This window comes from Chanodichthys erythropterus, chromosome 2 (assembly GCF_024489055.1).
Source record: "Chanodichthys erythropterus isolate Z2021 chromosome 2, ASM2448905v1, whole genome shotgun sequence".
Lineage (NCBI taxonomy): Eukaryota > Metazoa > Chordata > Actinopteri > Cypriniformes > Xenocyprididae > Chanodichthys > Chanodichthys erythropterus.
This window is the reverse complement of record NC_090222.1, coordinates 15,799,368-15,823,983: the sequence shown is the minus strand read 5'-3', so window position 1 is coordinate 15,823,983 and position 24,616 is coordinate 15,799,368. Positions and strand designations below refer to the sequence as shown.

General features: G+C 35.4%; 1 protein-coding gene across 2 annotated transcripts; it reads left to right on the top strand.

Moving 5' to 3' along the window:
- Nucleotides 1-88: 88 nt before the first annotated feature.
- rxrbb (retinoid x receptor, beta b) lies at nucleotides 89-23,021 on the top strand. 2 transcript variants are annotated; one of them, XM_067402409.1, is made up of 11 exons: nucleotides 89-217; nucleotides 1,180-1,371; nucleotides 1,478-1,625; nucleotides 7,865-8,044; nucleotides 13,862-14,013; nucleotides 17,984-18,113; nucleotides 18,959-19,091; nucleotides 19,172-19,213; nucleotides 19,323-19,414; nucleotides 22,174-22,279; nucleotides 22,648-23,021. In XM_067402409.1, exons 2-11 carry the CDS (start codon nucleotides 1,234-1,236, stop codon nucleotides 22,784-22,786), a joined length of 1,260 nt encoding a protein of 419 aa, XP_067258510.1. In that variant the 5' UTR covers nucleotides 89-217; nucleotides 1,180-1,233; the 3' UTR covers nucleotides 22,787-23,021. The 2 variants fall into 2 exon arrangements, with proteins under 2 accessions (XP_067258510.1, XP_067258521.1); XM_067402420.1 differs by having other exon boundaries at nucleotides 99-217; nucleotides 1,183-1,371.
- Nucleotides 23,022-24,616: the final 1,595 nt, after the last annotated feature.

Below are 24,616 nucleotides of genomic sequence, written 5' to 3'. Positions count from 1 at the left end.
TCTTCTCAGCGTATATATTTATTTAATTATTTGTTTATTTATTTATTTGCTTGCATATATTTCTTTATGTGAACAGACTCTTAGTGTCCACTAGGAGGCTTGACTAACAAGGTATTTGTCTGGATGCAAACATTTATGGCGTAAACTGTAAAATATAGATGAAACGATGCTTTAAAGGACACGGATCGTTGCTGTTGGAGGATTTGGCGTTTCTTAGGTGAGACTGGAGTTGATATGCTCATATAAACTCTGCAAACTTCTGTAAAAATGACGGAAAAACAAACAAACACTTGGACGAGCTAGGCTAGGCTAAGCTAACACGGGCTTGTCGTATTATTCTGTCTCGCCATTTGTGTTTTAGCATATAAGGGTTTGTGTGCTGCACGGAATGATAATTATATGTAAACGGTGTCATTTATGCGTTTTGAGCAGGGTATTAAGAGTGAAAATGGTGGACCAAATGGTTTTCTTTTAATCATAAAAGTCCGTTAGCCGTTGTTAGCTGCGTGCTAAATAATACATAATTCTAACACTGCCAAGAGCATCAAAACAACGCCCATTTTCGTGTTAAAATGGGTATATGACAGAATTTCTTTCGATCTTAGCAGACATTAGCGCTGATAGTGTCAGTTTTAGTGGGGGTGATTATAAGGAACAGATTTAGACTGCGTCCCAAAACCTAGTGAGCCGCCTACCTAGATAGCATTTTGGGCGATATGGGCGTGTTCAGAGTTTCGAAACTACTGAGCTGCCTCCCTACACTGCATTGTAGGGCATCATAGACTAATATTTTAACGTTCAAACTCGCCCAAGATGTCCCAGTATGCTTTCTAGCTGTGCAGCTCCTTAGATTATTGAGACACAGCCTTACACATCGGCCTAATCTGAAAATTAGCAGGATTAATAGAGCAGTAAACGGCAGGCAAAACGCCCCATTTTCTTTTCTAAAGTACACATCTCTAAATGTTTTCCATATTTTCTGAGATATTCAAGAGGAAACACATCTGAAACAGTAGATATTGTGATTATGACACCAGCTTTGCTTTCTTTTTCCATTTTTCACTGAAATGACCGTCTTGGGACTTTAATGACATGGAGGAATCCAGGAATATGACAGAAATCTTCCATTGCACTCAGTGTATCATGTCTTTAAATCCATCATTGTAATCTTTCTTTCAGTAGATTATCAAAGATCAACAGTGTCTTCTCTGTTGGCCAGTCTAGTGCGCATCTATGAACTCCTTACCGCCCTCCACTTCTTCCGTCAGTAGCCCTGTCAGCTCCGTAGATTCGCCACTATCAGCCGTCAGCTCGTCCATCGGCTCTCCCGGCACCCCATCTGTCGGCTATGGACCCATCAGCAACTCTCAAGTGAGTCACACATTCAAGTTCTTCTCCATATCATGAAAGTGCTGTATTTATTGTGTTACTGACACTTTGGTTTCCTCATCACTTCTTGTCTATTTATCTCGAGCAGATAAACTCCTCAATGTCTGTGTCTGGGTTACATGCTGTCAGCAGCTCTGATGATGTGAAACCCCCCTTTGGCTTGAAGTCCGTCAGTGGCTCTGGGCCAATGCTGTCCCAGAAACGCATGTGCTCCATTTGTGGGGACCGCTCCTCGGGTATGTACTAGAACCAAGAGCTTTCAGATTGCCTGTCTATTAGTGATGCACCAAAATACTTTTTTTTTTTTAATCAAAATTTTCATTTAGCTGAAAACTCAAACCGTTTTGGTAATTACATTTGGGTAACTGAACTTGCTGTTCATGGTAACGTTCTTTGGCAACAAACTGTTTCTCGTTATTTCAGCCAAACATATTTCACATATTGATATTCTAGCATTATTTTTGGTCATGATTGTGATTTTGATTTGATATCGACTTTGGTTACGTGTTAGGTACAGTACAAAGTAGTATATATCACAGCAATAGCAAACCATAACCATATAATAATCCAATAAATTACTGATGGACAAAATCAAGTCCCGCATTACATTATTTTTCTTGTTCAAAAAGCAGTTTCACTCATCACAATAGGAAAGAAAAGACTATTGCAACTTCCATTTCATGCCACTTTAAATTCAGTTGCTATCTTAAGCGGCTTTTCCACCTTTTGGGCCGAACGGTTCTGAGAACAGTAAGGAACGGTTTCAGTTGTATTTCCACTTGAGCCTGGTACGGTATGGCCTGATTATCAACCGTTCTCAGCCCAGAATTCTCAGCACAGTTGGCTAACCTTGCTGAACCATGCTGGTAGAATATGCGTGTCGCAACTCAGGATTGGTCACTTGTCTGTTGCCTGGCTACCAGTATCTCCGTAGCTGGCTAAGTGTGCTATTTGACCAATGTAAACACAAATTAATAATAAAATTAAAAGAAATATATGAAGTTCTCTCTCTCGCTCTCGCTATTTACATCTCATATCATCTGTGAACTCTTGCTTACCAATGCAGTGACTGATACATTTGTATTACATTCCAAAGAGCGGGAGTTATCAGCCCCACAGTGGAAAATGAAACCATACATGCTTAACCGGGTCGGATCGACACGTGAACGACAAAGTGAACGGTTTGGCCAAACGGTGGAAAAGTGGCTTTATTTTTGGATATAATAGTCAACACTCAAAGTTTTATACAAACATTTCTACTACAGAGCTGTTGAATAATGGAGCTACGATCAATTTAGGCTTACAATGCTTTTGGGAAACGCTGCCCTGATTGGTTGACGAACGTTCTAAGGTGTACAATTATTTTCCACTAAACAAACAGCTAAAGTAGTTCCTGGCTAGTCTTGACTGCTTTACAGTTTCATATCATATCAAAGAACCAAAACCCACAAGGACATTAATCAAGAAAATAGATATGACAAATAATATGATAAAAATGACAACTATTTCCATGTTTTCCCCACAAAATTACATTTAATTATCTATGGAAAGCACATTCTCTTTCTCCTGCTCTCTTTCCCAAACGCACACACATACAGTACAGATACACATACTCGCACGCAAACAGAAACATATGCGTGCACAGAAACTTCTTGTCAGTGCTGCCCCGTAGTAACATCGTTGTTCTTGTTTTGGGAAGAGATGCGTAAGAATTTTTTTTTTTAAACACAATAGCATTTTAAGGACAAAAATCTGACAAATGTCTTGAAATAAAACATTTGAACAATGTCTTGAGGCAGGGTGACTATAGTATAAGCACAATAATTGACTCTGGGCTGTTGAATTATCAGAAAATGATGCTTCACATTATGGCCGCAACACCACCTCAGGCGTTTATTATTTTTAATAATTCAGCAGCCCATCATTAATTATTCCTTAAACCGTGTGCACACTGTGCATTTTATAATAGTCCTTTACGATTGTTGCTTGTCAGACTGTACGAACATGATCCTCATGTCACACTGTGGGATCTCAGCTGTCATTTATGTCAGACTGTACGACAGCCAAGACATGGTAAAAATGGACGCCCGCATGAAAACTTGTCCGGAGATTTACATCATCAACCCATGCACGCTCGAGGACTGTGAGTTACAGTACATGCGGGACTGATGATGGTGGCTAACAAAGAAAAATCTAGCATTAATTTTGATCACAGCTTGTCTTGAGAAACAAGACATCCGTCGTAGGAGAAGTCACACTGCAGGACTGTGCGCTAAATCTGACACTGCCACAATTTCGTCAGAGGTAAAATTTGATTGCAGTGGTCATTAATCAGCTGACGGTGAACATGTCAAACTAACGATCAAAGACTTCAGATTTTAGCCTAAGATCAGAGGAATCTTTTAGGATTCTCAAACTTTGTCTCAGACGACCAAATCATGGCCAAAATTGCACAGTGTACACCCGCCTTTACTTAAATGGTACATAACACACACATTTTCGGCCAATCTCTTGTTAATCTTGAGTACCTATAGAGTAGTATAGCATCCTTCATATCTCCAAAAAGTCTTTAGTTTTATCAAATTTATAAAAGAAAGATATGCTGTACGGATTTTTTCCAAAAACAGCCGAGCCTCCTGGAGGGGTGCCGTGGGCGATGCTAAATAGTGAGGAGTATGCACAGCTTTTGCGTAGCAAAGCTATCAATGGTCAGCTAAACAAATGTATTTAAACACACACAATACACCATCGCATTATCCCTGGATAACTTTTGATTAATTATGCGTTCGTGTTGTTTACATTATATGCACTTACGTGCCGACTGCCAACAAAACAGACATTTGATGCAGTTTTACCTACCGCCTGTGGTTCAGACTCATGCTCGGGATCTGTTACCGCTGTGACCGCTCGATCTTTCAGTTTCAAACGATCTGTAAATCCACCATCGAACAGGGCCTTGTTTATAAAACCATAAACGCCAATCCTGAGGGCTTGAGTAGCCACGGAAAAACAAGATATTCACCATTCATTTTAACCAATAAAAAAGTGATTGCAACTTTCAGACACGACTTTATCCTTATTTTGCGGAGGTGGAAGTAACGAATTATAACTACTCACATTACTGTAATTAAGTAGCTTTTTTTAGTACATTTTTAAATCTGTAATTTTACTTGTACTCAAGTACAAATTAAGCTTAGTAATCTACTTAGCTACTTGTAAAGTCACATTCCTTTACTGAGTACGCCAACTATTTGAATATTCAAACCTTTGACCGGCATATCGGTAGCCAATAAAGAAATCCGATCATAAACGGACCAATGAAAACCCTGATATTTACCAGCGGCGCGTTCTCATTCTCTCATCTCCCCAATGCAACATTAAAGAATGTCAAAACTTTTTTTTGTTTGAATTTATTGATAAAATGAACAGAATTAGATTTTTGTTCACGCATCAACTAAAAACAGTTAAAGATCGATCTAAGGATTTAAAGGGTCACTTAACCCAAAAAATGAAAATTCTATCATATATTTTGTTGTTCCACACTGGTAAGACCTTTGTTTATCTTTGGAACACAAATGAGATATTTTTGATGAAATTCGAAAGGTAAATGACTCATCCTTAGACTGCAATATAATCAACACTTGGTAACACTCAAGGTAAAAAGTCTATGTGATTGCAGTGGTTTAACCATAATTTTATGAAGTAATGAGAATACTTTATATGTGCAAAAGCAAAACAAAAATAATAACTTTATTTAGCAATATCTTCTCTTCTGTGTCATTCTTGTACGCTGTTTACAATCAGTGCTTCCAGGTTCTTTGCCAGAACGCCGGCCCCTATGTCCGCATCACACGGATGTGTCGTGCTGCTCACATGAGGAGCGTCAGCCAATATTGAGCCACCGTTCTGACATAGAACCTGGAAGTGCTGAACGTAAACAGTGTTCTAAACATGCCCTCTAAAATGAATGGCTCCACTGTATTACACACAATATCTGATTATTACAGTATCTAACATTTTCTACTAACAGTGACAAATTAAAGTTGCTTTGGATAAAAGCATCTGTCAGATGCATAAATGCAATACTTCATTCTAGTCACTCAATACTGAGCCAGAGTTCTGACGTAGAACCTAGAAGTGCTGAACGTAAACAGCATACGAGAATGACACAGAAGAAAAGATATTGTTGAATAAATTCATAATTTTTAGTTTTGCGCACAAAAAGTATTCTCGTCGCTTCATAACATCAAGGTTGAAACACTGCAATCACGTCGACTTTTTTAACGATGTCTTTAGTACCTTTCTGGACCATGAAAGTTGTGGTTAAATTGCTGTTTATGGAGGAGTCATACACAGTACAGTCCAAAAGTTTGGAACCACTAAGATTTTTATTGTTTTTAAAAGAAGTTTCGTCTGCTCACCAAGGCTACATTTATTTAATTAAAAATACAGTAAAAACAGTAATATTGTGAAATATTATTACAATTTAAAATAACTGTTTTCTATTTGAATATATTTGGCAAAGTAATTGATTCCTGTGATGCAAAGCTGAATTTTCAGCATCGTTACTCCAGTCTTCAGTGTCACATGATCCTTCAGAAATCATTCTAATATGCTGATCTGCTGCTCAAGAAACATTTAATGTGTACAATTGTACAAAATATTTTTTTCAGGATTATTTGATGAATAGAAAGTTCAAAAGAACAGTGTTTATCTGAAATCTAATCTTTTGTAACATTATAAATGTCTTTACTGCCACTTTTGATTAATTTAATGCATCCTTGCTGAATAAAAGTATTCATTTCTTTAATTTCTTTTCAAAAAAATAAAAATAAAAATTCTTACTGACCCCAAACTTTTGAACAGTGTATAATGCTACAGAAGCTTTGTATTTCAGATAAATGCTGTTCTTTTTAACTTTCTATTCATCAAGGAATCCTGAAAAAAAAAAGTACACAACTGTTTTCAACATTGAAAATAATCATAAATGGGACCCACTTTATATTAAGTGGCCTTGACTACTATGTACTTACATTTAAATTAATCATTTGATACAGTGCACTTACTGTGTACATACATGTTTTTACATTGTAGTTATATTTTAAAAACACCTGCATGTAATTACATCTGTAATTAACTTCTGTAATTGCATTTATAATTACACTGTTGACCCATCCCTTATTAAAATGATGATATATTCGAGAATAAATATATTCAATGATTATATATTTTTGAATGACATTCAAGAATTAATTCTTGAAAAGAAAACTGGAACTCACTTTATATTAGATATCTTTAACAGCAATGTACTTATATCAACACAATTGTTAGGAACAATCAATGTACTTATTGTGTTTGTTGTATTGCAAAATTTGCTGCTATGGTGGAATACGGGTAAGGTTAGGGACAGGTATGGTGGTATGGGTAGGTTTAAGGGTGTGTTAAGGGAAGGGTCAGCAGTATAATTATAGTTGTAATTACAGAAACAAAATCCAACTGTAATTACATGCTGATGTGTTTTTTTTTTTTAAGTCTATGATGATATAAAAAAAGATATATATATTTTTTTGAAAATAATGATTGAAGGGTTAGTTCACCAAAAAATGAAGTAAAAAATTATCCCATAATTTACTGACCCTCAAGCCATCCTAGGTATATATGACTTTCTTCTTTCAGTCAAACACAGTTGGAGTTATATTAAAAAATATTCTGTCTCTTCAAATCTTTATAATGGGAGTGAATGGTAACTGATATTTTGAAGCCCAAAAAAAGCACATCCATCCATCATAAATTAATCCATACATCTCCAGGGGTTTAATAAAGGCCTTCTGAAGTAAAGCGATGCATTTTTGAAAGAAAAATATACATATTTATAACTTTATAAACTAGAATCACTGGCTTCCGTATGCAAATTGCTTCCAAGGGAAGGGTGAACTTTGACCTGATGCATGGCCTTTATTAACCCAGTGGAGCTGTATGGATTACTTTTATGATGGATGGATGTGCTTTTTTGGGCTTTCACTCCCATTAAGCTTGGAAGAGCTAGAATATTTTTTAATATAACTCCGATTGTGTTTGACTGAAAAAAGAAAGTCATCATATACACCTAGGATGGCTTGGGGATGAGTGTTAATTTTTGGGTGATCTACCCCTTTAAGACCTTTACACTTACATGCATTCAAGTTGTTGGGAAATATATATCAAATGATAATGACTCTAAAAATGTTTTGTGATATAATTAAGTTTTCTTGAAAATGGTAAAGTAAAAAAACAAACAAACAAACAAAAAAACATGAAACTAAAAAGTCCATTACTGTTATTACATATGTGTTTTAAACTAGATATTTAGAAGATTTTCTGTGAACTTTTTTTGTCATTGACTGTAATTACATCCTTGTACAGAAAATGTTTACAGTGAATGTTTTGAAAAATGACATTTCATTGCAGTTAATGTGAACATGATTCATGTGTGCAGGGAAGCATTATGGCGTTTACAGCTGCGAAGGCTGTAAGGGTTTCTTCAAGCGCACAGTCAGGAAGGACCTGAGCTACACTTGCAGGGACAACAAGGAGTGTCTAGTCGATAAACGTCAGCGCAATCGCTGCCAGTACTGCCGCTATCAGAAGTGCCTGGCCATGGGAATGAAAAGAGAGGGTGGGTACCTGTCAGTCTTCCGCTTAACCCTTGTGCATTAAAAAGAAAAAAAGTTACACATAGGTGCAAAATGGACAAAAATGTCCATGTCCAAAAACTGTCATAAAAATATGATTTATTAATATTTTTTTCCACTTTCACTGACTGTTTTTTTTTATTTTTTTTTATCAGCATCTCTTCTATTCATAATTACCAAACATTCATTAATTTTCAGAATTTTAACGCTTTAGAAATCAGTTTCTTTACATGAAACAATGAAATGATCAACCCCTCAAGCACCACATATTTATAGGTTTGGCTGTGAGAACACCTGTGTGAACTTAAACTTTGTATAAAATCTACCAGACTAAACAATCAGCATTTTCTTGTGGTGAAAACTAAAACAATGTGTTTAGGGGCTTCTGAACTTCTACTTCAAATTCAAGCGCACATTTTATCTCCGTACAAAAACAGTAACAAGTGAAAAAGTGCAATCAAGGGTTAAGATGCGTGTTTGGGTGAAAAAGAAAAACCTCAAAGCTCATTAACCTTCTTTGACCTTTTTCATAGTTTTCACAGGGCCCTATGACCCTGCCAAGGGTGTGACTCATACATGGAGTGGGATTTTTGATTGCCAGTACAATATAATTTCTTTCAAACTAATTACACACATTAAATTTTCAGTAAACACATGCAAACTATACTCTGACATCCTTACCAACATACCCACACAATTATAGCTGCATTATTTTTCCAATTGACTCTATAATATGCATAAGCAGAAAACACAAATAAATAGGGTTAAGACATGTCTCCTGTAGTGTGAAGTAATGTATAAGCTGTCTCATTTAGGTACTGTAGGTGGAGAATGGAATGAAGCATATTGTAGTAGTAGCGTTATTGTAGTGTTTGAATAGGTTTTATGGTGGATCAGCATTATGTGATGGAACTGCATTGTTTTCATATGAGAAGGTGGTGTCAGTTATTGCACATATAAGGAGAAGCACAATGATCATCTTAAGTTAAGTGACAGTGGCAGTTAGATTGTGTTTAGTAAAATAATGCAAGAACAAATGGCCTATTAGTCCACAGCCCCTGACAGATGATGGAAAGCATGTCGTATGTGGGTGGGAAACAACAACCAGTCCAAAAACTAGGGTTGGGAACTGAGAACCAGTAATGATTTTCATGACATTTGCTTCCATTAACGGTTCATATCTGCATTCAACGCTTTACTTAATGAATCCTTTGTGTGGTTCATGAATTATTCACTGAGCTGAGAACTATTGCTGTATTATGTGAACTTAAGGTTCATGAAATGACAGTTTTTTACTTGTGAATAACAAACAGGACAAAAAAACAATAAAATATGCTACCAAAAACTAGTGGTCAAACATTAGGGTTTTTTTAATGGCCAATTCCGATATCGAAAAGAACAAGGAGGCTGAGTGATGTATAGGATAACATACAATTTAATTTAAAAAATAGTACCCCTGCACAACATTACTGCAATACAATTAATATACACAAAGTATAGTGTTATAAATGTATGTTTAATAAAATGTTTTTCATTGTTTTAATAATAAAAAAAGAAAAACTTTGCTGGTAACTGCAAACACATTATGGCAGTCTGTAAAAAAAGGTCCATATTTGCTAAAATAATTCATAATTATTTGAAAATTAAAAAAAGATAAATGAATTATTGAAATGTAAAAGTGGATGAAATTGTTTATATAGATGTTTATTTTTTTGTGCTCTTAATACTAATAATAGTCATTAAATGCAAACCATTAAGTTGAAATGGTCAGGGATGGTGCTTTTTATAGAAAATCAGTAATCAGTTATTTATTATAATAAATGACAGAACGCAAGTCTGGTCTTGAAGCTTGGTCTTGACTTTTGTAATTGGTCTTTTAGTTGGTAATTACTTATTTATGTCACTTTGATCCACCCGATTTATGTCGGGGTCTAACTACACAATAATTTTGTCTGTTATGATAGTCACTGTGTCAGATTATGCAATTTTTTAAATTCTTGTTGTGTCATGGATAGGATTGGGTATCGTTTGAATTTTAGGGATTCTGTTTCAGATTCCAATTTTGCTTATTAATTCCTAGTTTCGATTCCAATAAGGTAAGAAACAAAACAAAAAAAAAAACAAACAAAAAAATCCCTCTATCATTCACATTTTAAGTATTTTTGCAAAACATTTCATTGTAGATGAATACCATGAACACAAATCAACAGGCTAAAGAACACTTTAAAAAATACCACAGCAAAAACAACAAGCCTATCTAATATAAATTTCAAGCATTCTTAAAGACAAGTGAACACTCAGTAATTAAATAAGAACAAATAAACAAATTAGCAATAGCACAAATAAATACAACTGAACAAAGATACAAATTAAATAGTGTTTTCTATTCTATAAGGGGGACCTATTATACAGTGTGTGTAAACAATCAGCCTATAATGGTAGAAATCCACCCACGCCTTTTTTTTATAATCTCTTACGTAAGAGTAGGAGGAAGCCCTGCCCATGACTAGTGATGAACTGCCGTTTGCATAGATGCTGTCCGGAGAGAGCCGCAGCAGTCCGCCATTTCTGTTTACTTGCTGTAGCAGCTGGAGATATACAATGTCTGTGCCAAAAAACATTACAAATGTTCTGTTGTTGGATGTACCAACGAACATAAGAGTCTCCATAGACTCTCCGCATCTGAGCCACAAACGAGGGTCAGTTCAATGCTGGATTTGCACAAAAGTTTAACATGACGATTAGGGGTGTGACGAGATCTCGTGTCACTAGATCTCGTGAGACAAGATTTCTCGTTGAGGTGAAAAGCAATCTTGTGATAGTGTGAAGGTGAAATTAGGAAAGAATATGCCACCGCTACATTTACTTTATGCTTCCACTGTCGATTTGCTTTTTGTAGAAATAAAAAAACATTTAATTCAGTCGTATAACGGTCGTCGCCGCTCCCTATTCACAGAGTACGCGCGATCGCGAAAGTGAAAGTAAACGCGATGTCAATACCCCGCATTTTGAAAGAGTCTCCCTGATGCATGCAAATATCTTCCAATATGAAAGCGATCTTAGGCTGGGCTGTGTAGTTGTAAGCATCTCTCAGGTCTGTATCATGCTTAAAGGTGCCGTAGAACGTCTTTTCAAAAGATGTAATATAAGTCTAAGGTGTCCCCTGAATGTGTCTTTGAAGTTTCAGCTCAAAATACCCCATAGATTTTTTTTAATAAATTTTTTTAACTGCCTATTTTGGGGCATCATTAGCTATGCACCAATTCAGGCTGCGCGGCCCCTTTAAATCTTTTGCTTCCTGCCCTCCTGAGCTGTCAACTATAAGTGCAGTTATACAGTGCATAAATAAAGTTCACACAGCTAATATAACCCTCAAATGGATCTTTACAAGATGTTTGTCATTCATGCTGCATGCATACATCGATTCCTGTGAGTATAGTATTTATTTGGATGTTTACATTTGATTCTGAATGAGTTTGAGGCTATATGCTCTGTGTGAGAGATTTACAAAGAATGAAGTTGTGTTTATGAATAATACAGACTGCAAGTGTTTAAAAATGAAAATAGTGATGGCTCTTCTCTCCGCGAATACAGTAATAAATTGTCAACTTTAACCACATTTAACAGTACATTAGCAACATGCTAACGAAACATTTATAAAGACAATTTACAAATATCACTAAAAATATCATGTAATCATTGATCATGTCAGTTATTATCGCTCCATCTGCCATTTTTCGCTATTGTTCTTGCTTGCTTACCTAGTCTGATGATTCAGCTGTGCACAAATCCAGACGTTAATACTGGCTGCCCTTGTGTAATGCCTTGAACATGGGCTGGCATATGCAAATATTGGGGTCATACATATTAATGATCCCGACTGTTACGTAAATGTTACGACTGTTATGTTGAGATTCGCCTGTTTTCTGGAGGTCTTTTAAACAAATGAGATTTATATAAGAAGGAGGAAGCAATGGAGTTTGAAACTCAATGTATGTCTTTTCCATGTACTGAACTCTTGTTATTCAACTATGCTGAGGTAAATTCAATTTTTTGATTCTAGGGCACTTTTAAAGAAAAATGTGTTCTCTATTTGCACTTTGAATATTGAGAGAGTGCTTTGATTATGGTTGCACTTATTGATTGCACTTAAGACTAAAAGAAAACTGTTATTTATTTTTATGGTAACACTTTACAATAAGGTTTCATTAGTTAACGTTAGTTAACTTTACATGAACTAAGGAAGAACACTACTTCTACACTATTTTAGTTAATGTTAATTTAAACATTACTAATACATTGTTAAAATTAAAAGTTGTATTTGTTAACATTACTTAATGCGCTATCATGAACTAACCATGAATGACTATTTTTATGTTTAACTAACATTAACAAAGATTAATAAATACTGTAGCAAAGATATTGCTCATTGTTGACGTTGGTTAATACATTAATGTATATAAATGAGACCTTATTGTAAAGTTTTACCATTTTTATTTATACTCTTTTTTTTTTTTCTATAAACAATTTGTGGAAAGGAGTTCAGTTAGGAGGTCAAAAGTTGTAGAGGCTCATAAATCATGAAGAGACTTGTATGAAATTATACAGGAGAGAAGCCAGTCAGTTGAGTTTGCGGCAAAACGTTTTACAGTGCTTGAATATTGTTGTCTTTTACTGCATATGATAATTCATACTCCGAAAGTAGAACTGAAATAACATTAATTACAAGATGATTAGTTTTTAACATTTCAAATAAACCTGCAGATTATTTTTCTAATCATCTTTGAGGATTTCTTAAAAATAGTGTGTAAAAATCTCGTCTCGTTCTTGTGAACTCAATCTCGTGTCTCGTCTTGTGAGCTACCTGTCTTGTCACACCCCTAATGACGATACATACTAGTCGATGAATTGAATCAACTCCACAACAACTACATAAATGTACCCACTAACCATTCAGAAACATGCAGTTGCATTCTAAAAGTTGTAACTTCTTCCTGAGTCTCTCCATCTGTGTCCGACTCTGGTGTGAACAATGTAAGGCTGTCGTCATTTTGGCTGCGTGAGATTCTCCAGCTTTGTTGTTGTTGAGTATATGAAGCGTGAGCTATTTAAGCTCCACACACTTTTGAAAAGCAGGATGGGAGGAGCAGCTCATAAAGGGCCACACACAAAAATGATGCGTTTTTGCTCACACCCAAATAGATTATAAAAAAAGCCGTGTTTTTTTTTTTTTTTACCATTATAGGCTGGTTGTTTACACACACTGTGGACACACATCTGTGTTCAAAACAAACAGCAGCAGGTTTATTAGGCTGCTTTCTCAACTGTTTACATTCACTTTAGACAAATCTGACTGTTTACAAGGATATTTTGACATAATTTTGTGTGTATTTGTCCACTCAAGTGCAAAAGAGAACTCAGTTCAGTATCATGCATTATGAGAGGTGGCTTTCTGTGTGCGTGCTTTGGATATGTCCGCATTACAGAAAATGGTGCTCCAGTTTTCTTGCGCTTGAATGGTTTAAATCACATTAAAATGTACACAAAGAAATCGATGAGGAATCTACATTTTTTAACAGATATCCGATTACTGATCCTAAGTATCCGATTCCAGAATTGAAATCAATTTTTAATTCCCAATTTAATTCTTGCTCAGGGACACAATGGTTGTTTTTGAATTGCATCTTTTGTATTCCAGGCCAGAACTTGAACCACTAGGCAACACCACTCAGTAGTGTGGTACAGATGGTCTGGCTGATTCCTTGACATGTATGAGTTTCTCATCTTTTGTTCTGCCCCAGCTGTTCAGGAAGAGCGTCAGAAGAATAAGGAGCGGGATGGAGACTATGAATTCAGCAGTGCAGCCAATGAGGAGATGCCTGTGGAGAAGATCCTGGAGGCTGAGACAGCTGTAGAGCACAGAACAGACCTGCACACTGATGCCACTGGTTCAGTGAGTGCATTAACATTCCACTGATAGCTGTGTATTATGCAATTTGTTTAGAAAGTCTACAGAACAATTAACATAACTAAAGATCCTGACACTTTTCCAGGAGAAAACCACACAGGATCATTCTGTCAGTTCTGTCATACAAATATTCCTGTTATCACAGAAGTACTGGATATACAAGTTTATAGTTCAGATACACTGAACACTGATGTCTACAGAAGCGATCAGATAATGATTTATTATTGTATGAAGTGACTGTTAAAAATATATTTTTCATTTAATTATTTCTTAAAGAGATTTGTTCAAAAACGCTGATTCATCCAGTAATGAAACAAGTGAAGTCTTTATGAGTGAGTCATTGAATCATCATTCAAACCGTTTAAGTAATTCATTCAGATTAAACATTTTAAATAGACTGCAGCTATTAACATTTTGTCAGAACCTCTAAGAAAACAGAATCATGGCAGAATCGGGAAACCAGTTTAAAGCAAAAGAATTGTGATTCTCTATCCAGAATCGTGCAGCTCTAGTCGATACTACATTGAACAACACTGACACATAATCGCATTAGTTTTTTTAACAGTTCTGTTAAATTTATATAATAATTTTAAAATGTTGTACAATACTTAGTTATTGTAACACATAGCATATACTGTACATATCACACAAACTGAATTAAAGGGTTAGTTCACCCAAAAATGAAAATTCTGTCATTAATTACTCACCCTCATGTCTTTCCACAACCATAAGACCTTCGTTCATCTTCGGAACAGAAATTAATATATTTTTGATAAAATCCGATGGCTCAGTGAGGCCTCCATTGACAGCAAGATAATTAACATTTTCAAATGCCCAGAAATGTACTAAAGACATATTTAAAACAGTTCATGTGATTACAGTGGTTTAACATTAAAGCAATAGTTCACCCAAAAATGAAAATTTGATGTTTATCTGCTTACCCCCAGGGCGTCCAAGATGTGGGTGACTTTGTTTCTCAGTAGAACACAAATGATGATTTTTAACTCCAACCGTTGCCGTCTGTCAGTCATATAATGCGTGTCAATGGGAACACAATCTATATGAGTAAAAAAAACATGCACAGACAAATCCAAATCAAACCCTGTGGATCGTGAAGACACATTGATGTCCTAAGGCACAAAACAATCGGTTTGTGCGAGAAACGAACAGTATTTAATTTTTTACCTCTAATACACCACAATGTCCAACTGCTTTGCGCTCAGCATCTGGTTTGTGAGGTGTGTATGTGCTCTGGCGTAGTTTAAAGGATAAAATTTTCCTGATAATTTACTCACCCCCATGTCATCCAAGATGTTCATGTCTTTCTTTCTTCAGTCTTTCTTTCTTGATGAAAACATTCCAGGATTATTCTCCTTATAGTGGACTTCAGTGGTCTCTCGAAACAGTTGAAAGTCAATGTTATGTTCTTTATGTTATGTAGCGTGTGTCAAACTGCCAAAGTCACGTGAGCCATTGAATTTTCGAAGCACTTATGACATAACGAAACCTTGTTTACTGAAATCACATGACTTTGGCAGTTTAATACACGCTCCTAACCAGTGATTCGAAACAAAAGATTTGCAAAGCTTCGAAGCTTCATGAAGCAGTGTTTTGAAATCACCCATCACTAGATATTGTTGAATAAAGTTGTTATTTTGTTTTTCGGCGCACAAAAAGTATTCTCGTCGCTTTAAAATATTAAGGTAGAACCACTGAACTCACATGAACTGTTTTAAATATGTCTTTAGTACCTTTCTGGGCATTTGAAAGTGTTAATTATCTTGCTGTCAATGGAGGCCTGGCTGAGCCATAATAATTTCATCAAAAATATCTTAATTGTGTTCCGAAGATGAATGGAGGTCTTACGTAGTAATTAATGACAGAATTTTTGGGTGAACTAACCCTTTAACAATTATATAAAGAAAGATTATAATAATAAAATTATATTAAGGTACTGTTCAAAACAAAAGTCTTTTTTTTTTAACGTTTGAAGAGTTCATTTGCAAAAACAGAGAACTTTTTTTATTAATTCTCACAAATCATGATTTTATTGTCCAAGTAATATCAGTCAAACTGCAGTTGGGTTGCTTTAAGTAATGCTAACTCACAAAAATACAGGTAACTTACAAAATTAAAGTTAATTGAAAGTATGTCTATATATATATATATATATATATATATATATATATATATATATATATATATTATTAAAAGTTTGTTTTTTAGCAAAAGCAGATAACTCCACATTTCATGTTTCAGAGTTAAACCAAACCAAGTTTTTGCTTTGTAATTGCATTTAAAACACACTCAAACACACGTGTGCACACAAGCGCACACATTAACACAGACGTAAAAAGACAAACAAGGGTTCAGCATGTAAGACATGTATGGTGTGCAAGGACTTGCAGGAGTCAAAATTATAAATCCTCGATCACTTTTAGTCAGCTTCAATTGTGCATGTCGTACTAAATGACAGGAAAGCATCCTTACTGCAGATTTAAACGCATCCAGTCAGAGTGAGGGTTTCATGGTGGTTGGAATTATATTATACATCCCAATTCTTTCCTAACCCAAAAAAATAATAAAAATGTCTTCTCATCTCATGCATCCACGACATTCCAAAGAATATCATACTTTTTTACTCCACTACATTCTATGAAAACATATAGTTCCTGTTTATTTCAAATTCAAGAAATCCCTGGCCACCCCCTCCGAGATGTGATAAAAATGTCAGATTCATGAACGAGTTGATTCATTCCAATGAATTCCTAGTGAATTGGTTCACAAATCACACTGAACAATTCCTTTGTGAATCAGACTATTTCGATTGCATCAGTTCTTGAGTCAACAACTCACTGATTCAGTGATCTGGTTAAAATAAGCCAAGAACTGGGATATCATCAGAGCTTGAATATGTGCGCGACTGATGCTGCAAAAAGCAAGTTACTAATGCCGAATATTGATTATTATGCCGGTATTGATTATTGTAAATGTAATACTTCGGTCATGACTGTCAGTTATTTGTGAAGTAAATTTGCTGTAAAAGGGCGAGTTGTTTAAGGCCATTGAAATGCTTGTCTGAATTTGTTTCACCATCTGTGCGACAATTTTAGGTAAAATGGCGCAAATTAATATCCATGCATCTTCTCTGCTGCTGCTGTAGCAGTTTCAAATGATATAAAACTTGCAAGCTGGCATAATGTTCATCTTAAAATTTTAACATATTTTACCCAATGTGATTGTATTGTATTTGTAGCCACATATTTAGCTACACTATTTAGTTTTTCTCATTTTTAAAATACTATATGGAATATTATTTCACTTGTTTGGACACTTGAATTATCAGTAACTTAAATTGATATTTTAGTATATTGAAGTTAAATAAAAATAAGCATGGTTCACCAATCAGGACTTTTTACTTTTAATACTTAAGTACATTAAAAATCAAGTACTTTTGTACTTTTACTCAAGTAAATGGAAAATGAGTACTTAATCAAATATATTGGAGTAATATTTTATCTCTACTTTTAGTCAAGTACTTGATTTGTGTACTTGTGTCCACCACTGCATTTTGACGTCACTACTGGGGAATAACCAGATTTTTTGTAAAGTCTTGCAAACATGGTTTACTTTCAGCAAGCAATTCATTTGCAAAGTTATGCCAAGCATTGATTGATTGTCAGCTGTTGCTTGGCAAAGTCAGTTTCCTGCTGGGTGAAAAAGCCCTTATTTAAAGCTGTTTAAATGCTGGTATTTCCAGAGCTGGTTTAGAGATTAATATCTTACTCCTAAAATGTTCTGTGTTTGGAGTTGAATATCCCCACAGACAGATTGACAAGAATTAAGCTTTCAGATATTTATCAGTTCACAAATTCTCTTAATGTTGTCCAGAAGTGCCAGAGGCATTTGCTCTAACTCTCTCTACCACTGACTCTGTGACTTCTCTGTTCTCCAGTCCAATGATCCAGTCACTAACATCTGCCAGGCTGCAGACAAACAGCTCTTCACTCTGGTGGAGTGGGCCAAGAGAATCCCTCACTTCTCTGAGCTGCCCCTGGATGACCAAGTCATTCTGCTCAGGGCTGGTACGAGCGTCAGACATTCTCACACTCATTTTGAGTTATAGCTAATATCTGAAATATTCATATATATATATATATATAAGTACTCAGCATTCTGAAGAGAAATAGAGGCCGTTTACACAGGACAGATAGATGGAGTATAGCTAAAGGGAATAGAAACAAGGATTTAATAGTTACGTATATTTGACACAGTGTATTAAAAAGCAACAGTCACAATACTCTAAAAACAACCAAATGCAATGCACTGACCAAAAAAAGAGAGTGCATGAAAAAAGAGAGTGCTTGGATGAATTATATTAAGGGTGTAAAAATGTATAAATGTACATGAAAAGTGTTTTAAAGGGTTAGTTCACCCATATATGAAATTTCTGTCATTAAGTACTTGCCCTCATGTCGTCCCAAACCCGTAAGATTTTTGTTTGTCTCCGGAACACAAATTAAGATATTTTTGATGAAATCCCACATTCAGACATAAACACTAAAGCTCTGCAACAATAATAGCATAGCAGCAAGACAGGGGACAGACGAATTTGTTGAATAAAGTAGTTTTGGTTTTTTTTCGCACAAAAAGTATTCCTGTCTCTTCATAATATTAAGGTTTACCAATGCAGTCACGTCGCCGGTTTTAACGATATCTTTAGTACCTTTCTGGACCCAAAGGTGCAATGTTGTTGATGCATATGCGTAGATCAGATACCCTCGGATTTTGGCAAAAATATCTTAATTTGTGTTCTGAAGACAAACGAAGGTCTTATGGATTTGGGACGACATGAGGGTGAGTTCTTAATGACAGAAATTTCATTTTTGGGTGAACTAACCCTTTAATATATGTGATATTTTTATAACAGGATGGAATGAGCTCTTGATCGCTGCCTTCTCTCATCGCTCCATCAGCGTGAAGGATGAGATTCTGTTGGCCACAGGTCTACATGTGCCCAGAGACAGCACTCACAACTTGGGAGTGGAGGCCTTTTTTGACAGGTCACACTGAACATTTTGTTTACATCTGTTTAATAATGTAATAGTTTTAGAGGCTTAACATGTTCATAATGTCTGTACAGGGAGAGTGCACACAGTGCAGAGGTGGGAGCATTATTCGACAGGTAATGCCTAACATCTACTTCTCTTCACCTAAATGTGTATGTACTTCTGCTTTCGGGGGATTTAGACCTCATTTTATGGCTGTTATTCTCATTTTTTACACATCTGCAGGGTGCTGACTGAGTTAGTCTGTAAGATGCGTGATATGCAAATGGACAAAACTGAACTTGGCTGTCTGCGTGCCATAGTTCTGTTTAACCCAGGTATGCATTTTGTTTTGTAGAAATTGTTTAAAAGTCAAAATGTCAGTAACAGGTCAATGGATGATATATTTCTGAATTATTTTAAAGGGTTAATATACCCAAAAAATGAAAATTATGTCATTTTTTACTCACCCTCATGTCGTTCTACACCGTAAGACCTTTGTTCATCTTCAGAACACAAATTAAGATATTTGAGGCCTCTATTGCTGGCAATGTCACCGAAATTCTCAAGATCCAGAAAGGTACTCAAAACATATTTAAAACAGTTCATGTGAGTACGGTGGTTTTTTGCATAATTATCCAAAAAAACCAACAAAAACAATAAAATATCGACTTTTCAAAATATCGACTTTTTCTTCTAGTGATGGCTGATTTCAGAACACTGTTTCGAATCAGTTGTTTGGAGAGCCAAAGTCACGTGATTTCAGCAGTTTGATATGCAAATCACTGATTTGAAACAAAAGATTCGTAAAGCTTCGAAGCAGTGTTTTGAATTCGGCCACCACTAGATATTGTTGAAAAGTCGTTATTTTGTTTTTTTTTGACGCTCAAAATATTCTCGTCACTTTATAATATTAAGGTAGAACCACTGTACTCGCATGAACAGTTTTAAATATGTTTTGAGTACCTTTCTGGATCTTGAGAGGTTCGGTGACATTGCTGGCAATATAGTAGTGTTGCACGATATACCGGTACTAGAAAGGTATCACGATACCTGCTTTTAAAAACGGTCCGGTTCGAGTGCCAGCTGTATTTCCTAATGTGCGGTGTGCGTGCAGCGCGCTGCTTCACATTGAGTGCGTGTTTATTCCTCTCAACTGAGCACGCCTCTCAACGGCTTTTATGGTGATGAAACGAGAGGTATGGTTCCAAATACTGGTGCTCTTACAGACCGTCCACAAATTGTTGAGAAAGCAGATGCACAAAGCAAAATATGGCATTATTTTGCTTACATTGCCGACTGTCAGAGCAAGTCTGCAAAAGATGTTACAAAATAACGCAAGCGAAGGGAGTCAAAAGCATCTTGCCGACAAACATCCCGATTTGTTCAAAGAATTTAAAGAGCGACAGGTTAGTGAATGTGATACCAGCATTATGTTTATGCTCTCAAACATTAAATGAGTGTTATTTATTTTACTCGTGCAAGCAGACCTCCGAAAAGAGGTATTATTGAGTCTAAGTTTAATAAGTGATATCTGGTTGGAAAAATAAAATTGATTTAAAAATACATAAATATGTGAAGGGTATATACAGTTATTTTAAACCAATTTATGCTTTAATAACATTGCTTTTAAGCATTTACAGTAATCTAATTTTTACAATAATCTTACTTAGAGGATGTTCACTCAGATTTTTTACTTTATAGCAAATAAACAAATCACAGATATGACACACACACAAAATTTTAGTTCAATAGCTTAACATTCTGGATTTAGGAAACATACCTCAAACAAATCCACTTTTGTTGTTATTATTATTAATGGAATGTGTTTTTCCAGAGCAAGTAGAGGAAACAAGTACATCCTCTAAGTGTGGTGATTCCATAATTTTTGCCAGGGGTTGTACAAAGTTACACCAGCGAGAGGGAGATGAATGAAATAAATCGCTAAACAAGTATATCAGAAGCTGTCATTTAGTCTTTATTTACAAACTTGGACACCACACGCGGCTATTGACTTACCACAAACAGGTAATAGAACTTCATTCGTTAAAGTCCACTTTCTAATAAAAAATTCCTGATAATTTACTCACCCCCATGTCATCCAAGATGTCCATGTCCTTATAGTGGACTTCAGTGTGCCCCAAACGGTTGAAGGCCAAAATTAGTTTCAGTGCAGCTTCAAGGGGCTTTAACGATCCTAGACGAGGAATATGGGTCCTATCTAGTGAAACGATTAGCCATTTTCTTAAAAAAATGTATATGCTTTATAGACACAAATGATCGCATCACAAGTGCTTCCTTCAGACCGCGATTCCGTATTCTTCAGAAAGCTTACGCTGAATGTCCTACACCTTCCCTATTCAACAAGAATACGGAATTGCGGTCTAGTGGAAGCACTTGTGATGCGATCATTGGTGTCTATATAAAGCATATACGTTTTTTTTTTTTTAAGAAAATGACCAATAGAATCTCTAGATAAGACCCTTATTTCTCGTCTGGTATTGTTTAAAGCCCTTTGAAGCTGCACTGAAACTAATTTTGACCTTCAACCGTTTGTGGCCAATTGAAGTCCACTATATGGAGAATAATCCTGGAATGTTTTCATCAAAAACCTTAATTTCTTTTCGACTGAAGAAAGAAGGACATGGACATCTTGGATGACATGGGGGTGAGTAAATTATCAGGAAATTTTCATTCAGAAGTGAACTAATCCTTTAAGGTCTCGCCTTTTTTTTTTACAATTAAATTTTGGGCTAAAAGTGTGTTGTATCGCAAGCGTTACTGAACATGTACTGAGTAAAATATTACTGAAAATTGATTAGTAATGCCTTAAACTACTGCGTTACAGCAAAAAGTAAAGTAATGTATATAAAGTAATGTTTCTGTAATGCATTACTTTTGTAACGCTTTACTCCCAACACTGGTAGTCAGTGAACAAGAAACTGGGTTAAGAGAATGTATTTTAACATACCAAATCTTACACATACTTCACCTTTAAGCAAAACTTGATTGGCACATCTAGATTTTGGCCATTTAGCCTGAATTCACTGTGCTTGTAAACTACTTCATTGACATTAATTTTTCCAATATTTCTTAGATGCCAAAGGTCTGACTAGCAGCAGTGAGGTGGAGCTTCTCAGAGAGAAAGTGTACGCATCCCTGGAGGCATATTGCAAGCAGAAGTATCCTGATCAGCAGGGGAGGTGAGTGTTCTGTACTGACATAGAGGGCAAATTCACCATAAGCCTATGCAGAGTTTTATTCTCCAAACACCTCCAATCCAGTTTAAGCAGGTGCTGAGGTACAGAAAAATCACATTTATATTGTGCATGCAAATAAATGATGCTATTGGGCACAATTTCTCTCCAACCCTCAGAATTAAACGAGTGTTGTGCCTTTTAAACTACTACATGTAAATTAACTCTTTTATGATTGTCTGACTTTTTCTATGTGTGATCCACAAGTGTAGTTCACACTGTCATTCATAAAAGCCATGAGCATGTTACCGTGCTCCTGGCTGTGAGAGTATGGGAGACACCCCAAAAAAATCTGCCCACTTGCTTACTCACAGGTTTGCCAAGCTCCTCCTCCGGCTTCCTGCGTTGCGTTCCATTGGCCTTAAGTGTCTGGAGCACCTTTTCTTCTTTAAACTGATTGGAGACACCCCCATTGACACTTTCCTAATGGAGATGCTGGAATCGCCCCACTAGCTGCGTCAGAGGAAGATTGGGAGACAGGGTTTTTCTGCCCTAGGTCCTGGAGATAACTGTGACTGCACTTTTTCTTCCCAGGGAAATTACAGCGATTGGTCAGCCTCTGGTCTGGGGGTATTTTTATTTTTCATTTGTCTTTTTTTTTTTCTCTTTTTTTCTCTTGACTTTTTCTTAAGTGCACCATAGAGTCTAGAGACCCAAAACTTGCCATGAAAAATTATTGGTGCTACATTTCAACAAGTAAGCTAATTCTTATATATATATATATATTATATATATATATATTTCAAAAAAATGTTTTTAAGTATGGAAGCTCCAGTTACCTGACTGGTTTAGATAAGTGGGGTTTACATTTTGATAGAACCATTTGAGGCTTTTAAACACTGTGGATGATAAGCTTTAATCATATGTAAGTGTGCTTCACCATCTCTTAAGTTTGGGTGCTTTCTTCCTGTACGGCTAATTTATTTTGCCCCGACCTGTAAGGACTGGTCAGACGGGCGAATAGATGAATGAATTCATTCGGTATTATAGATTTAAATTGACATTCACTTTGCTAGTGTGAGAAATCTGGCAAAGAAATCTATATGCAATGAAGCTTGAACTGATGCAAAACAGAAAAGACTAGATGTTTAATCTCCAAAAAACAAAAAAACAGACAAAAAAAACAAAACAAAACGCAATTTACGCGATATTGTGCAATGTTAAGCCTAAATCCATAAGTGGAAGTGAGGGAAATACAAGCACTCTTTTTTTTTTTTTTTTTTTAAATCTCACGCACTCATTTTATTATTACGTCATGAGTGCCTAACTGACATATGCTTGATTTATGTTTTTTATTTAACGTTTGACAGCAGAAAGGACAAACAAAAAGATGAATCTCTGTTCACGTCATCAGCAGTTATCGTACGAAGCAGGTCGATTTTCTTTCATTCTCTTTTTGTTTTGCCTGAAGTGTCCTAGGCTGAAATTGTCTTAAACCTGCATTGGTTTTACTAGTTAACTGTCAGTTAATAATACACTCTCTTCTTTTATCACATATCAGGTAACTGTATAAGAGTGATAATTCCTTAAGTAAACTGCACTACACACACAAAAAAAAAATGTCATTCCTTTTTTTTTTTTTTTTTTTTTCGACCAGTGTCAGATTTAAAAAAATAAAATAAAAATATTACTTTGGTGCTTCGGAATTGACATTTGGGTAACACTTTATAATAACTTTCATTAATAAATCATAAACATCATATAATGTTTATATATATTCATATAACTAGAAATATGAGATAATGTACGTTAATGTTTACTTTTGAACTTATTAAACATTACATAATAATTAACCGACCATTTATTTAATGCAAATTGATATGCTGACAAATGTCATTAAACTTTCAATTCATATGATCATGCACTTTTTAAAAATCTACAAATAATTTTGACAGATGGGTTACATTGATTAAAAGCTTCATTAATAAATCATTAACAAACATGATAATACATTAACTAATGATCCGTTAAGCATTATTTCGAATAGCTGAGAATGTGCCTGTTAACGTTTACTAACAAACTCATTAAACATTACATAATGATTAACATATTATTTAATGTAAATTAAAATGCTTACAAATGTCATTAAACTTTCATTTCATATAATCATGCACTTTTAAAAATGTACATATGATTTTAACAGATGTTATACAGTGCTTATGTTAATAAGTACATTTGTACATTTGAACGCTAAAAAATGTCATTAAGCTTCAGTTCATATATGACCTAATGAACTCTTTTTTTTTTTTTTTTTTTTTTTTTTTTTACATTTACAAATGATGT

What these genes read in the sequence shown, in the direction of transcription:
- rxrbb (XM_067402409.1), top strand. Translation starts at nt 1,234, where the DNA reads ATGAACTCCTTACCGCCCTCCACTTCTTCCGTCAGTAGCCCTGTCAGC. An exon ending in GACCCATCAGCAACTCTCAA is followed by an intron (nt 1,372 to 1,477) that starts GTGAGTCACACA and finishes TATCTCGAGCAG; the next exon opens with ATAAACTCCTCAATGTCTGT. An exon ending in TATCCTGATCAGCAGGGGAG is followed by an intron (nt 22,280 to 22,647) that starts GTGAGTGTTCTG and finishes GCTTACTCACAG; the next exon opens with GTTTGCCAAGCTCCTCCTCC.